General features: G+C 60.0%; 3 protein-coding genes across 6 annotated transcripts; all 3 read left to right on the forward strand.

Annotated features, from left to right (window-relative positions):
* Positions 1-191: 191 nt before the first annotated feature.
* Positions 192-2,974, forward strand: CKS1B (CDC28 protein kinase regulatory subunit 1B). Of its 2 annotated transcripts, none has more exons than XM_032845016.1 (3): positions 192-330; positions 1,749-1,876; positions 2,460-2,974. In XM_032845016.1, exons 1-3 carry the CDS (start codon positions 272-274, stop codon positions 2,510-2,512), a joined length of 240 nt encoding a protein of 79 aa, XP_032700907.1. In that variant the 5' UTR covers positions 192-271; the 3' UTR covers positions 2,513-2,974. The 2 variants fall into 2 exon arrangements, with proteins under 2 accessions (XP_032700907.1, XP_032700906.1); XM_032845015.1 differs by lacking the exon at positions 192-330 and adding an exon at positions 1,351-1,548.
* A 2,508-nt stretch (positions 2,975-5,482) lies between these two features.
* On the forward strand, positions 5,483-12,124 carry FLAD1 (flavin adenine dinucleotide synthetase 1). Of its 3 annotated transcripts, none has more exons than XM_032845051.1 (9): positions 5,483-5,523; positions 5,977-6,170; positions 7,577-8,321; positions 8,825-8,972; positions 9,409-9,507; positions 9,591-9,780; positions 10,546-10,619; positions 11,011-11,196; positions 11,652-12,124. In XM_032845051.1, exons 2-9 carry the CDS (start codon positions 6,090-6,092, stop codon positions 12,055-12,057), a joined length of 1,929 nt encoding a protein of 642 aa, XP_032700942.1. In that variant the 5' UTR covers positions 5,483-5,523; positions 5,977-6,089; the 3' UTR covers positions 12,058-12,124. The 3 variants fall into 3 exon arrangements, with proteins under 3 accessions (XP_032700942.1, XP_032700941.1, XP_032700943.1); XM_032845050.1 differs by having other exon boundaries at positions 5,495-5,527; XM_032845052.1 differs by lacking the exons at positions 5,483-5,523; positions 11,011-11,196; positions 11,652-12,124 and adding an exon at positions 10,706-10,841 and having other exon boundaries at positions 5,725-6,170.
* LENEP (lens epithelial protein) lies at positions 11,196-11,866 on the forward strand. Its single transcript, XM_032845053.1, has 2 exons — positions 11,196-11,704; positions 11,793-11,866. The coding sequence occupies exon 1, from the start codon at positions 11,481-11,483 to the stop codon at positions 11,664-11,666; it is 186 nt and encodes a 61-aa protein (XP_032700944.1). The 5' UTR covers positions 11,196-11,480; the 3' UTR covers positions 11,667-11,704; positions 11,793-11,866.
* Positions 12,125-14,687: the final 2,563 nt, after the last annotated feature.

Here is a 14,687-nt window from a genome sequence, read left to right on the forward strand (position 1 = left end):
ACGGGGTTGGGATAGCCAATTAGAGGCGTAAGTTTTACCTACGTTGGTTCTTGACGAACGTTAGGCGTCCACTCCAATAAGGACTCGAGGAGAAGCTAATCTAAGCCAATCCGAGGCTGGAAGGTGGAGACGTCCCGCCTTAAACCAAAGGGACCAATAGGAAGCGCGGGCGGCGTGTTTGAAAGCGAGGCCAAAGTGGGTGGGAGCGTGTGCTGCTGGGAGTGTTTGGAGGTTGGCGGCGCGGGCCTGACGGTCCTCAGACGGAGCGATCATGTCGCACAAGCAGATTTACTACTCGGACAAATACGACGACGAGGAGTTCGAGTACCGGTTAGTGCCGGCGCGGGGGACATAACGAGGTTGAGAACTTTGACAAGGGAGGGCAAGAGGAGTTAGTCACCGGTGCCGAGGCGACAGGACCGGCGCATGCGCGAGAGACTCCCGGGACGCGGGCGGGGAGCGCAGAGCGCATGCGCGAGGGCCGGGCGGCGCGGCGGCGTGCGGCCCCGGGGAGCTCCGAGTCGGCCCTGAGCTGGGGAGCGGGCGGAGGGGGCGTGGCTCTTGTGGGAAGCGGACCTCCCCCCGGCCCCCGCGCTGACAGGGCTCTGGAGCGTTCTCGAGCGGCCCCGGGCACGTCGAACTTGGCCTTGCGGAGCCTGCCGGGGAGGGGGTGCGGCGGCGGCGCTGGAGGGCTCCTGGAGGGGGGGCGTGGGCGCGCGGCTGTCCGGGGAGGGGGCTGCGAGGTCCCCCGTCGGAGCCCGCAGAGTCGGAGCAGAGCCTGCCAGGCTTCGGGGTGGCGGTGCGGCCGCGCGGGGGCCGGTGGCGCTTGCCGCGGGCTGGCGTCTGACCGCCGGGAGATCGCGAAGAGCGAGGGGCCGGCCCGAGTGCGTGGCGCTTCCCGCCGCTGCCCTGCTGGTGTCTGTGGGAACGTGCCGGGCTTGGGTTTCTTTTCCAGCCGAGTGCGGGGCTCGGGGCGCGCTGACCCTGCGGGGCTAGCTAGGCGGTGGGGCCTGGCGGTGTTGTCGCGGTTTAGGACCGGGGGAGGCCTTGGGGGTGGGTTTGTGCGGCCGATCCGACCGCGCGTGGAAGGCAGCCCGTGCCAGGGGCTGTCGGAGTGGAAGCTGCGGTCACGTATTGGGACTAGAGCGGGGCCTTTGCAGAGCATCTCCGCCGCTGTTTTTGGCTACACATCTGGTGTGTTTCCACGGAGCCTGAGGGAGTCTGGGTCAGCCCAGTTCGTGTCGGAGAATTTTTCGCCCGAAAAGGGGTCTTAGTCCTGGTTAGGAGAACTTGGGAAGACGTCTCATGGCGGCTCTCGTCAAAGCAGGGAAACGAGATCAGGGGTAATCGTGGAGGGGAGGACATGGCCATTTCATGCTTAGTGGTGGGTCTTCACGCGGCTCTCCCCGAGGCTTTTCTTCCGCAAAACCAGCTCTTTTCAAAACTACTTTTAGTTACTGGCTGTGTGTGCCCTGGGACTGCCCTTATGTGTTCTAGAGTAAGCCGCAGCCTGAGCCCCAGAAAGGCAGGAAAACAGTGCCCCTTCCCGTGAGTTACTCATGAATGTGTGCTTCCTAACCCGCTCTGGTGAGGATTTACATAACTGGGCTTTATCTGTAGCTGCCTCCACCCCACAAAAAGTTGCATTTTCCTTCCTGCCCTCTCTGCTTTATGTGCAAGCTCTGGTCTAGCAGACGGCACCCAGTACTGATGTGACTCACCCCCCCCTTCCCATGCTTCTGTTGCAGGCACGTCATGTTGCCCAAGGACATCGCCAAGCTCGTCCCCAAGACCCATCTGATGTCTGAATCGGAATGGAGGAACCTTGGCGTGCAGCAGAGTCAGGGATGGGTCCATTACATGATCCACGAACCAGGTTGGTGCAGCGTCTGAGAGCAACCACGGAGGCTCCTTCCCTGGGGAAAAGAGGGAATGATGAGATGGTATAACCCAGACAAGTGGGGGGGTGTGGCAAGGGTGCTTTATTGGTTCCTCACCCGCCATCTAGAAAAAGTGGAGTGACCAAAAATAAGAGGAGAGTATCTGGGAGGTTCAGAGACGACCTGTCCCTGAAAAACCTCCTTTCATCTCTAGTTCAATCCGAGTGTACCCTTTTTTTCCTAAGGCCACATAGATCCTGGTAGAGGTTATGGTCCCTGCATCATTCTCCATTAGAAAGTGAATTTTTGGATGTGTTTCAAGTAAGCCAAGAAAGGTATATTTCTTGATAAGACACCAGACCCCAAGCGGCTGGGCAGAACTAAAAAAGTCCTGCAGGGCTGTACCAGCAGCAGAGGTGCTGATGCTAACAGTTCTGGGCTCTGCTGAGAGCCTGGCGCGCGGGGCTGTGTCTGAGGCCGACACTTACATCTGCGTTTAGTCGGAAAGGTCTGAGTGGGTGACACCTGGGAAGTGCAGAGATCGGTGCGAGCGCGTCCCCTCGATCCCCCCTCTTTCAGAACCTCACATCTTGTTGTTCCGACGGCCGCTGCCCAAGAAGCCGAAGAAATGAAGCCAGCGGCGCTTCAGCCTCGAGCTTCACGCAGCTGCCTCGCTTGCTGACATCTTCCCGACAGCATCATTGTGTCGCCTTCTTGTTTCTCACTTTGGTATTTAAAGGACGTTCAGTTCACTGTTCGAATGTGCTGCTGCCCGCTTTGCTGGAGCAGAGCCGACAGCACCACGGCCCGGCCAGGGGAGCAAGTGGTCTTCGGCTGCGGCCTCCGCTGAGCGTTACCCCAGAAACCATGCTGAGCTGTGCACCCGGCGGCACACATGTGGTGGACAGAGGCAGCGTCCGAGGGTGAGGCTGCGGCTGCCACAGGGATTGTGTAAACTTGCTGTTTGGTTTTGTTTCCTACCAGGTGTTGTATGATGGTGGTTTGTTTCAATGTATTGGAAACTTCTCATTTTATTCAAGAAATCTGTTCCATGTTAAAAGGCCTTGATTAAAGAGGAAGTTTTTATAATCTAATTTTTTAGTTGTGAAGGTTTTCTGTTGTCTCAGGGTGAGCATTGCACTCAGTACCGTGTTTCTGATTATATTCCCTTCGGTTGGATAATGCAGTTCAGCTCTTTGCTGATAATGAGGTTTATTTCAACATTCAGGTAACTGGTTTGTAGTCTACTCTAAGCAGACTTTCTGTCAAGCTTCTGAAATGTGCGGCTCTGTTAGCCTTCGGTAGAGGTTACAGAAACGCCATCTCCTCAAAACAAGTCAACTTTCCTACGGTCAGGGATGCTGCCTTTATCGAAGTCCTGATACTTGACGGACACAAGAGGGTCAAGGGAGGAGGCTGTAAGCCAGAGGGTGCACCTGCGCTCCACTTCCTGCCCAGCCCAAGGCTTGGGCCTACCTGTGGCATATTACCTGCTGCGGGGGTGGGGGGGATAGCCCCGGCTGTTCACTGTGGCTAGTACTGATGCCTCAGTCATTACTTAGTGCCTTACTTGGTCTGGGGTGTGGCTGGATGTGGGGATTTCCAAGCATTTTTATGCAGGTAGTTGGAGAATTAACCTTTGAGAAAACAGGTATAAGCTGTAGTTGTTCTAGAAAACATGTCTCCCAGGGGTACCAGGCTGGCTCAGTCTGTGGAGCAGGCAGAGTGGATCTCAGGGTTGCAGAGTTGTTGCCCCATGTCGGGTGGAGAGACTAACAGTAGTACTAATCAAGGAAGTGAATCTTCACCCTGTCTTAGTTCAGTTGTGTTTCCGGAACCAGCAGCATAGGCCACACTGGGACCTTGTTAGAGATGCAAACTACTGGGCTCCACCTCGACCTTCTGAAACAGGAGCTCTGAGGGCTGGGCCGGGCAGTGTTTGCACCAGCTTTCCGGGTGACTCTGGTGATCACTCAGGCTTGAGAACCCACTGCTAAGGAATTGGACCAGAGCTTTTTTGTGGGAGAGGTGGTCAAATGTTACCGGCACTACTAGTAAAGATAATGGGTCGTGTGACATACTATTAGCAGAGTGGGACTTGTGTTTTGCCTTTAAAAAAATTTTTTTCAGGGACACCCTGATGGCTCAGTCAATCCCAGGACTCTGAGATGATGACCTTCAGCTCAGGTCAGGATCTCAAGAGTCCTGGGAATCAGTCCCGCGTCGCCTCGGTCTCCCTACCCAGCAGGGAGCCTGCTTCTCCCTCTCACACTCCCTCGGTGCTCGCTCTCTCAAATAAATAAATAATGAGGAAAAAATTAAGGGGGCACCTGGGTGGTTAGGTTGGGCATCTGCCTTCGGCTCAGGTCATCTCAGGGTGCTGGGATGGAGTCCCCCATCAGGGTCACCACACACACAGGGCTTATTGCTTGAGAAAGAATGGTCTAGAAGCCAGGCTCTTCCTCTCACTTTAGTGTTTAGTGGTTGCTGTGTGGCACTCCTAACTTTTCTTAGCCTGTGGCCCATCTGTAAAATGGGGATTGTCTGTCTTGGGCCTTAGAGTAAAATGAGGGTGGGCGTGGTTCAGCTGTCCTCCAAGTGGTGAGTGAACTCAGGGCTTACTGCAGAGAGCAGTCTAGGGACCGGGAGCATTGGCACGACCGTAGAGCTTGCTAAATGCAGATCCCAGGCTCCCACCCCAAACCTCCTGGATGGGAGAGACTAAACCAGCCTATTAAGGTCCCCAGTGGGAGCACCTGGCCTTCTCAGTCAGTAGAGCGAGCGACTCTGGGTAGTGAGCTCAGAATGCGCCTTGGGCAGATACTCCTTAAAATAAAACAATTTTTTAAAAGGTCCCAGATCAAACATTAAAATTTAGGAAACACTTTTAGACCAAAGGCAACTGAAATGAAGATAAACTGGGATGACATGAGAATCCGAGGCGGACACAGCACGGCCTAGTCGGCTGCCCTCAGTGGTACCTGCGAAACCAGTAATCGGGCAACGGTGACGTTAAACTGAGCACTCTCGGCGGGGCGGGGGGCGGGGGGGGTGTCTTGTCAACAGGTGAAGCACAAGCTTATGGCTTTATCGTTTATAACGGAGGTGAGTGAAAGCTCCCCTCCAAGACTCTCCTACCCCAGGCAGTGCTGACACCTGGTGACCCGCAGCTGGCCTGCGCTACTTTACACAACCCCTCCGGCGGCGGCAGCCCCTGCGCCTGGAGTTAGGCAGTGCCGGACAGCACGTGCACACGAGAACTTGAAAGCAGGACAGAAGCGAGAGGCACGCCTCCCTTCACCTGCCTCCGCGGAGAGCGCACCCCAAGTCCTTGGAGCACCGCCCACCACCGCCCCTTCCGCGTCCGGGGACCGCCCCCGCGCCCGCGGCCCCGCCCCCGAAGTTCCGGGGGCGTGGCCACGCGCTTGTCACCAATGACAACCCGGCGCTCCTCCCGGCCCCCTCCCCCCCGCTAAGGCGGGCGAGCGACAGCCAGCTGCACCAATGGGCCCTTGGAATTCGTGTGAGCGACAGCCGAGTGGCCAACCGCTGTGAGCAGGTGCGGCTGTGAGGCGGGACTGCGTGCGGCGGCCGCTCGGGACGTGCGGGAGCAGAGAGCGCGAGCCGGGCAAGGGCCGGGGAGGCAGGTGGGGACGTGGGAGAGCGGGGCGGGCTGCGGGGAGGCGGGGGGACGGGACTGCAGGCGGGAGAGGGTGCGGGCGCGTGCGGGAGAGGCGCCTGAGCTCCGGGGCGAAGCGGGCTGGGGGCGTCTTAAGGGGTCGAGGCACTTGAAGGCACGGTGCCCCCCGAGAGGAGGTATTTGCAGGTGCAGGCGCCGAGCTCGGCGCGCAGACCTGTTCAAAGGGGTGGATGCCGGGAGAGCAGGACGTTTTGAGACTAGAGCCAAGCCCAGAAGACATGTGAAGAGGCCCGGGCTTGGGTTGGAGAACCCGTTTCTTAGAGGCTGGGATAAAGGACTCTCTTACCCAGCGCCTGGCGAGGTCTTCCTCTGAGGAAGAACGGGCACTCCCGCTCTCCCCCGGTGTCCTCTCTGGCTCCTCCAGGTTCCCTTGACCCCAGACCCCCCTGTTTTCAGGCTATGGCCCCCAGTGCCCTGTAGACCTGGCGCGACTCCCGTGCTTTCGACCCCTTTTGGGGGCCCTGGGTGGCTTCTGGAGGGCCTTGCAGAGGGGCAGAGAAGGCAGGACCATGGCATCTAGGGCCTTTGACCCTCCCCCAGGGCGCAGCGTGACGGCGGGCATCATCATTGTTGGAGATGAGATCCTCAAGGTGTGTCTGGGACAGGAGAGGGGGGAGGGGGTGGCATCCTCCCATCCCTAAGCTCCTGCAGCCCTTCTGTTGAGGGGGGGGGGGGGGGGGGGGGGGGGGAGTCCCCTTGCTGCAGTAGGGTCCTGGCGTGAGTCCAGCCTATTACAGGGAAAGTGACCCTCTGTTCTTTCAGTTACTCCGTTGAAAACTTGTAGCAAAGTCACTACAATTTGTCAAGGGGCTTATAGAGGTAGGAGGGACCTTACAGGAATGACAAGGAGTCCATCAGGTCAAGGAGGAATGGGTGCATGTGCTATCACGGAAGTTCTAGCCAACCTGTTGGGAAAATGACCCAAGGCATTCAGCAGAGTGAATAAGCAAAAGGAAGGAGAGTCCTAGATGGGAGAAATTCTTTCTGAACAATCCGGAATTCTTTTGAGAGGTCATGGTAGGCATCAGGTTGGAATAGCAGCACCGACCCTGTTTTCTGAGGGCTTACTCGGGCCTGGCAGCATGCGGAATATATCACATAGACCGTCTTACTAATCCTTAGAACATTCCCACGAGGTCTGATACTTTTACTATAAATCTCAGTTAATAGATTACGAGACTGAGAAGCTTGCTGGAGGTAGCAGAGCTCGGAGTGGTGGAACTGGGATTCCAGCCTGATTCTCTCTTCCTCCGGGGTAACCCTTACCCACTAAGCCCCCTGCAGAGTAGAAGGAGACTGGGCTGGGAAAGAATATGGGCTACACACCGGCGACACAGCGTCAAAACTTCTGCAAAGGAATTTGAACTTTATTCTGTATATGGTTGGAAACGACACATGGGTTTTGAGCCCAAGAGTGATGCAATCCCAGTAGCATATTAGAAAGGTTAGTCAGGAGGCCCCGGGCAGTGCTATGACTGGAGGCTGGGAGCCTTGCCAGGGGGCTCTCGCCACTGTCCAAATAAAAGGTGCCAAGGGCCCATATGGTGGCAGTAGGGACCCAGAAGAGAGCAGATGCAGATAGGGAGACATGGCAGTAGAGGCGACAGCGGAAAGGCCCAACTGGCTATGGACAGTGTCTGGGGGTGCCACTGACCAAAGGGACAACCGCCAGGAATGTGGTGAGGATGCCTAGTGCGTCCATGGCGGACAAGGGGACTGAACAGTCAGGGCCGGTGAGGAATTGGCCACAGACTCCATAAGCATAGATGAGGTCAAGGTGAAAGTACGGAGAAAGAGGCCCAGGGCAGGTCATGCTGTCCCTGACCCTTCAGATGGATTTCCTCACTTCGGTGCCCAGTCCAGGCTTTTTGGCGGCCCAAGGCAGCATTCCCCAAGAGCACGGTGCCCCTGTCAGGCAGACACATCTTGTCGCTCTCGACCCTTTGCCCTTCATCCCCGTGGCATTGACTCTCATGGTCCCCGTCTCACCTCCCAGGGACACACTCAGGACACCAATACCTACTTTCTGTGCCGGACACTGCGCTCCCTGGGGGTCCAGGTGTGCCGAGTCTCTGTTGTCCCTGACGAGGTCGCCGCCATCGCGGCTGAGGTCACTTCTTTCTCCAGCCGCTTCACCCACGTCCTCACGGCAGGGGGCATCGGCCCCACTCATGACGACGTGACCTTCGAGGCAGTAGCGCAGGCCTTTGGGGACAAACTCAGGCCACACCCTGAGCTGGAAGCAGCCATCAGAGCCCTGGGAGGGAAGGGCTGGGCCAAGCTGTCTCTCGTGCCCTCCTCCGCCCGCCTGCATTACGGCACCGATCCCCGCACCGGCCGGCCCTTCAAGCTGCCGCTGGTCTCCGTCCGGAACGTCTACCTCTTCCCGGGCATTCCGGAGCTGCTGCGAAGGGTGCTGGAGGGGCTGAAGGGCCTGTTCCAGAACACTGCTGTGCAGTTTCACCTGCGGGAGCTCTATGTGGCCGCTGACGAGGCCTCGATCGCCCCCATCCTGGCCGAGGCCCAGGCCCACTTTGGGCGCAGGCTGGGCCTGGGCTCCTACCCTGACTGGGGCAGCAACTATTATCAGGTGAAGCTCACTCTGGACTCGGAGGAGGAAGGGCCCCTGGAGGAGGGCCTGGCCTACCTGACCGCCCGCCTGCCCCCGGGGTCGCTGGTCCCCTACGTGCCCGACGCCGTGCCGCAGGCCAGCGAGGCCGTGTACAGACTCGCCGAATCAGGTAGAGGCCTCCGCGGGGAGGGGCGGCGCGCAGTGCGCTGGGCTGACTCCCTGGGCCTCGGGAACGTGGGGAGCTGTCGGGGACTCCTGCGCACCGAGACGGCGTGGGTGCCCTCCGGGGCCTGGGGCTGGGCAGCTCGCCGGTGCAGTCGTACACCAGGCCCTGCTGGGCCAGTAGCGTGACAAGAAAGGTCCCCGGGTATGACATGTCGCTGACGAGGGGCCTCCGTCCGTGGCAGGGAGGTCAGCCCAGGAGGTGGGCGAGAGCAGACAATGTGGGAACTCAGGGAACAGAAGGAAACCGGGGGCCGTAGAGGGCAGACACCGAGGTGGGGCTGCAGGGCTGGCGGGCGCACTCAGCAGGGCATGGGAGTCCGGACGGTACCCGACCCACTCTGGGAAGCCACGGAGACTTGAAGCAAGGGCGGCGTGCTCCCGTCCCCGCCCGCGCCCTCCCACGGCCACGTGCATCTAGCCGGTGGCTTCTCGTCTGTGTGCTCACAGGGTCTTCTCTGGGGGAAAAGGTGGCCGGTGCCCTGCAGACCATCGAGACGGCCCTGGCTCGGTACGACCTCACCCGCCTCTGCGTGGGCTTCAACGGAGGCAAGGACTGCACCGCGCTCCTGCATCTCTTCCATGCCGCCGCGCAGAGGTGAGCTGACCCCGGGGTGTGAGGCCTCAGGGGGCCCATCTGCCCTCCTGTCCAGCTCCCTGCGTGAGGCCCGAGGAAGCCGCAAGGGAAGGGGTGGCCGGCGGGTGGGGTATGGGAGGGAGGTGGCCCTGGTGGCCTCCAGTTCTGTTCCCCAGCGCTTACTGAGCATCTGACGTGGTGTGCCCGGGGCATGGACCTGAAGGTCATCATCCTGCACCGGGACACAGGGAGGTCACAGTCCTGCTGGGGAGGTGGCAGTTACTCACCTGACACAGGGCTGCGTGCTCCCGGTCTGAGAAGGGGCTTCCCAGAGGAAGTGATTCTGGTGAATAGGAAGGACCAGAAGAGCCGCGAACGGGAGGTTGTCCGTCCAGGGACGTCCTCTGAGAGCCTTTCCCGGCCTGCCCAGCAAGCCTGTGCTTTGTTCCCTGCCCAGGAAACACCCCGACACTCAGGAACCCCTCCAGATCCTGTACATCCGCAGCATCTCCCCTTTCCCCGAGCTCGAGCAGTTCCTACAGGACACCATCAAGAGGTACGAGGTGCCCAGAGGCTGGGGCTCCGGTGCGGGGGGCTCAGCAGTGCCCACTTCTGACCACAGCCCCCTTCCTTCCCCAGGTACAATCTACGGGTCTTGGAGGCTGAGGGAGACATGAAGCAGGCCCTGAGGGAGCTGCGGGCGCAGCACCCCCAGCTGGAGGCTGTCCTGATGGGCACCCGCCGTACGGACCCCTACTCCTGCAGCCTCTGCCCTTTCAGCCCCACCGACCCCGGCTGGCCGGCCTTCATGCGCATCAACCCGCTGCTGGTAACGGGGTAGAGGCTGTGGGGCCTCCAGTCTCCCCGTCCCTACTCCCCGTGGGGGAGCGGTTGGAGCCTGGGGCTCAGATGTAGGAACACCCGCCCGAGGGAGGCTCCTCGGGCCTGAGCGCTGCCCACTGCACCCTGAGAGCAGGCGCGCACTCTCTCCCGCTAGGTCTGTGCTGCCCAGTGTGGGGGCCGCTGGCCACCCACTTACACTCAAGCTGCAGTTTCCTAAAGTTAAATAACTACTAAAAATGGGGCTGGTGGGAGGAGCGGGCCCCTGAGTGGGGGCCGGCGAGCTCGGGGAGAGGGCCAAAAGGGCAGCTTAGCCGGCGCGTGCCCACCTGTGGGTGGACGGCGGGGGGGAGAAAATAAAGAAAAAAAAGAACTACTAAAACCAACAAAATGGGGGCTTTAAAAGGATGAACTCAGTGGCCTGCGGAAAGTCAAAGTTCAGTCCCTGACCTGCACCAAGGTCATTTCAGGTGCCCATGTCAGAAGGCACAGCTGGGGCCCATTTCCACCCCTTCGCAGGCCGGCCTGCTCCCCGCGGGCTCGCAGACAGGTGCGCGGAGGGGCCAGGGCCGGGGGCAAGAGGAAGGCTTCTCTGCCACAGCCAGTGGCCTACCCGTGTAGGTCGGTGAGCCGCACCAGAGAATCAGCTAGGGGCCCGCCCTCGGGGACCAAGAAGCCGCACCCTGGGCGGGCTCCTCCGGGCGGCAAGGGGTCAGTGAGGGAGGGGACCCGTGACTCCGCTCTGACCTCCCAGGACTGGACCTACAGAGACATCTGGGACTTCCTCCGTCAGCTCTTTGTCCCCTACTGTATCCTGTACGACCGTGGGTAAGGGGTTCCGGAGACAGCGGGTATGGGGGAGACGGGATGTGGGGGGGCGAGCCTCCCCCACACTCACCTCCCTGCCCCCCCAGCTACACCTCACTGGGGGGCCCGGAGAACACGGTGCGGAACCCAGCCCTGAAGTACCTGAGCCCTGGAGGACAGCCGGCCTACCACCCCGCCTACCTGCTGGAGAATGAGGACGAGGAGCGGAACTCCCGCACCTGACCCCACACCTGACCCCGCACCTGACCTCGCACCTGACCTCGCACCTGACCTCACACCTGACCTCGCACACCTGGCCCGGCCGCAGTGGGGGACGGAGGTGCCCTGGGGTGTCAGCTGTCAATAAACTGTGTCTCTCTTGTCCCACCCGGGCTGTGTCTTCCTGCTCCAGGGGATGGGAGATGCCAGAGGGGACCCGGCAGCTCCCTGCAAGGGGGTGGCACGCGTGCGTGTGCGTGTGTGTGTGCACGCGCGTGCAGACTGAAAAGGAGCTCGCGGCACAATTCCCAAGGCCCGCCTCAGCAGGAGCCCCCCAGACGGCAGGAGCCTGGAGTTGTACCGGGCACTGGGGGAAGAGGTAACGCCGCAGGCTTGGCCCCAAGATCTGGAGACCTGGGCTGGAAGCCGAGCAGGCCTGGCTGTGGAGGATGGAGGCTGGGGTGGCCGGGCTCTCCCTCCCTTTCCCAACCCCAGCCTCCATCCCTGTCCACAGAGGCTGACTCAGCCCGTTCTTGAGCCAGAAGCTTCCCTGTGCTAGACCCTGTGGGCCTTTGTCCGTAGTCATGAGGCCTGAGGGGGTGGGGACACTGCTGATAAAAGGCCCCAGAGGCGGCTCCCACACGCCCCAAAGCTGCTGCCCTCATGCAGCCCCGGATGCAGCCGCTAGCCCAGGCCCTGCCCTTCTCCTTCCGGAGGGCCCTGCGAGACACTGGGCTCCGGGTGCCCATCATGAAGGTGGGCACGGGATGGGAGGGCCTGCAGCAGACCCTGAAGGAGGTTGCCTACATTCTCCTGTGTTGCTGGTGCATCAAGGAGCTGCTGGACTGACGATGGCCAGGGAGGGCCCCGACCTCAGCTCAGCGCAGGTGGGCAGGGTAGGGCAGGGCAAACAGGAAGCACGGCCGCTGCTTCAGGGCCAGAGCCTGCCTCTCAGCCTCCTGTTCTCTGCTCTAGCACCCAGCCCAGCCCCCATCGAGACCCCTGGGGCCCGCCATGCTCCACCATGGAGGGGCCCCAGACACTGTGGGAAGTGTGGATCTTGCTTCCGGTGTGCCATCTGTTGGTCTGGCCTCTCGGGACCTCCATTCCCAGCCCCCACCTCGGGTGGACCTCCAGAGCCCAGGAGCTCGGCCTGCTGGCCGGGACCCCAGGAAGACCGCTGCAGGAGCTGGCATTTCTCCAAGCCTGGCACAGTGAGCCCCCCAGCCCAGATGGTTGATTTCTCCATGCTCTCTTAGTGCCAGGAAGGGGCTGCCCCCAATCTCTCTGCTTTGAGAGTCACTGAACTATGTATGTGTGTGCATGTACATAGATGCATGTGTGAGTATACATAAAATAAACAGGCCTTGGAGCCTAAAGTTCTAACTGTCTGAAAGGGAATCAGAAAAACTCAGCCCTGGAGGGGTCTTGGAGCTAGGGTACAGACCAGGGAAGAAAAGGTTGTCCTGGACAGAACTGAGATTTAAAAAAAAAAAAAAAATAGCTGTTCTGACTCCCTGATGTCGGGGCAAAGAGGCTGGGGCTGGAACGGTCGGCTTCCTCCCAACCGGTGAATAGGGAGGGGTCCAGCCTGGGTGGGGTCTCCTTCTGGGAGACGCTGTGCCTTAGACTGGAAACCCAAATAGAAGGGCTGGTCTGGTCAGGTCCCTGCCTCTGAAGATCTGGGGCAGAGCGCTAGGCCAGTGCGGGTCCGCAGCTCACAGAGGACGTTGGGCCCTGCTCCTCCAGCTCCAACAGGCGGCTACGGTGAACCGTGCCTGTGCGGCCACCCAGGCTCCTGGGGCTCACTGCAGAGTGGGCACAAACGGCCAGAAGGAACAGAACTAACTCCACTTTCCCCTGGCAGCCAGTGACGCGTGCTTCCCCCCCAAGTCCCGTAACTCCACCGTGGACAGCACCTTGCTCACGCTTGGTGGCAGGCCTGCTCTCAGCCCCCCACAACCTCAGAGCCAGCACGCCCCGGCCCCGGCCTCCCCTCCTGGGGCACAGGCCTAGAGATGGTTTACAGGACCTTCTGCTCACTCCCAGCGACCAGCCTTTCCGCTGACTTGCGAGTTCAGTCCTTGTTCTCTGGGCCTATAGTGCCTCTTGTTGGGAAGGTAACAGAGACCCAGAGTAAGCAGTTGCGCCAGTGGGACATGACCCTCCCTCCTGGCCCCCATCCGCCCCCGGCGCTCCTGCCGGGAGCCGGTCAGCTTTACCCGTCCCTTGGAGAGCATTCCAGAGATAGTCTGTGCACGAGCTGCATTTGCTCCATAAATGTCACCGAGCCCCCGCTCGATGCCGGGTGGGGGGCTTTAATATGGTGGTGATCCCAACAGGCCCCTGTGTACTCGGGGAGCTGCTGTTCTCGGGGGCAGACCCAGGAAATAATGACAAAAGAATAAGTGTAGCGGTGTTATTGGGGGATAGGTGCTCTGGAAAAGAGAAGTTGAGGTGGGGTGGGTGTGGGGCAGGTCGCAGAGGGCCACACAAGCCGGGTAAGGAGGGCTTCCTGCAGAGGGACAAGAGAAAGCTGTCGTGGGGTCTTCACACTGGCTGCTGTGTGAAGAACAGACTTTGGGGCGCAAGGCTTGGACAGGAGAGCCCGATCAGTAGGCCACAGGCACCGTCTGGACCCGACGTGCCGGTGGCTCAGAGCAATGGAGACAAGTGGCCGGCCTGAATGTGTATGTGTTCTTTTTCTGTTTTTTATTTTTAAGACTTTCCTTGGTTTCAAATAATCTCTACACCCGACACAGGGCTCGATCTCACACCCCTGAGATCACCACCTGAGCCAAAACCAAGAGTTGGGCTCAACCAAGTGTACCACCCAGGCGAGCCAAGATGATTTTTTTTTAAATTTTATTTATTATTTGACAGAGAGAGAGATCACAAGTAGGCAGAGCGGCAGGCAGAGAGAGGGGGGAAAGCAGGCTCCCCGCTGAGCAGAGAGCCCGAGCAGAGAGCCCGACGCGGAGCTCAATCCCAGGACCCTGAGACCATGACCTGAGCCAAAGGCAGAGGCTTTAACCCACTGAGCCACCCAGGCACCCCCTCAAGATGATTTTTTATCCCAGCAGCGGGCAACCCTCTCTAGGCACTAGGCACCCACATGATGAGCTCAGTGCTCTTGCCAGGCCCCTCTGACCCCAACTGCACCCCAGGGCTTACCAGAGGGAAGGGAGAAGTTCCTGAATCCAACCATAGAAAGGCTGGTGGCAGAGGAGGACACAGAAGTCACCTTCCTGCAGGAGTGTGCGGCTCCCAGGACCCCCCCACAATAGCCTACACCTGCTTGGTCAGCCCCTCCCTGACTCAAGCTCTGGCCTTCTGCCTCCCTTTCCTTTCTTGGGCCCTGCTCCCACCCAGCTGGGACGGTGCACGGAGGTGGACCCTGGAGTCTGAGAGCTCTGAGCTCCAGCGCCTTTGCCGGGAAGGGGGTGTCCGGCAAAGACCCCCAGGGGAAGTGGTGGATGGAGGATGGGAGAGCCCCGGAAGTGAAAAGAGGGATCTGCGGTGGCCCGAGGCCAGTGTCAGCTATCCAGAGAGCCCTGACGATGGAGAGGCGGAGGGGAGGGATGGGGAGAACAAGGAAAAGCTTGCCTATACTCGGAGAGCACACCGCTGACACTCCAAGTGTACGGAGACCAACACAAGTCCACCTGAGAAGCAGACAGGCGAGGGCAGTCCTCCCACACGAACTGGAAGGAAACGGGCCCAGAGAGGTGGGACGCATCCCGTGCAAGGTCATGCCCATGGCGCTGCAGTGGGGAGTCAGCCGGTGAACCGTATTTTCTCATCTCAGCTTCAGGGCTTCTCTGGACCAGCCAGCCCCCCTGTTTTGAAATAGTCCTGGGGCAGGGGTGA

Source organism: Lontra canadensis, unplaced genomic scaffold (genome assembly GCF_010015895.1).
Source record: "Lontra canadensis isolate GAN:19392208 unplaced genomic scaffold, GSC_riverotter_1.0 scaffold160, whole genome shotgun sequence".
NCBI classification, from domain to species: domain Eukaryota; kingdom Metazoa; phylum Chordata; class Mammalia; order Carnivora; family Mustelidae; genus Lontra; species Lontra canadensis.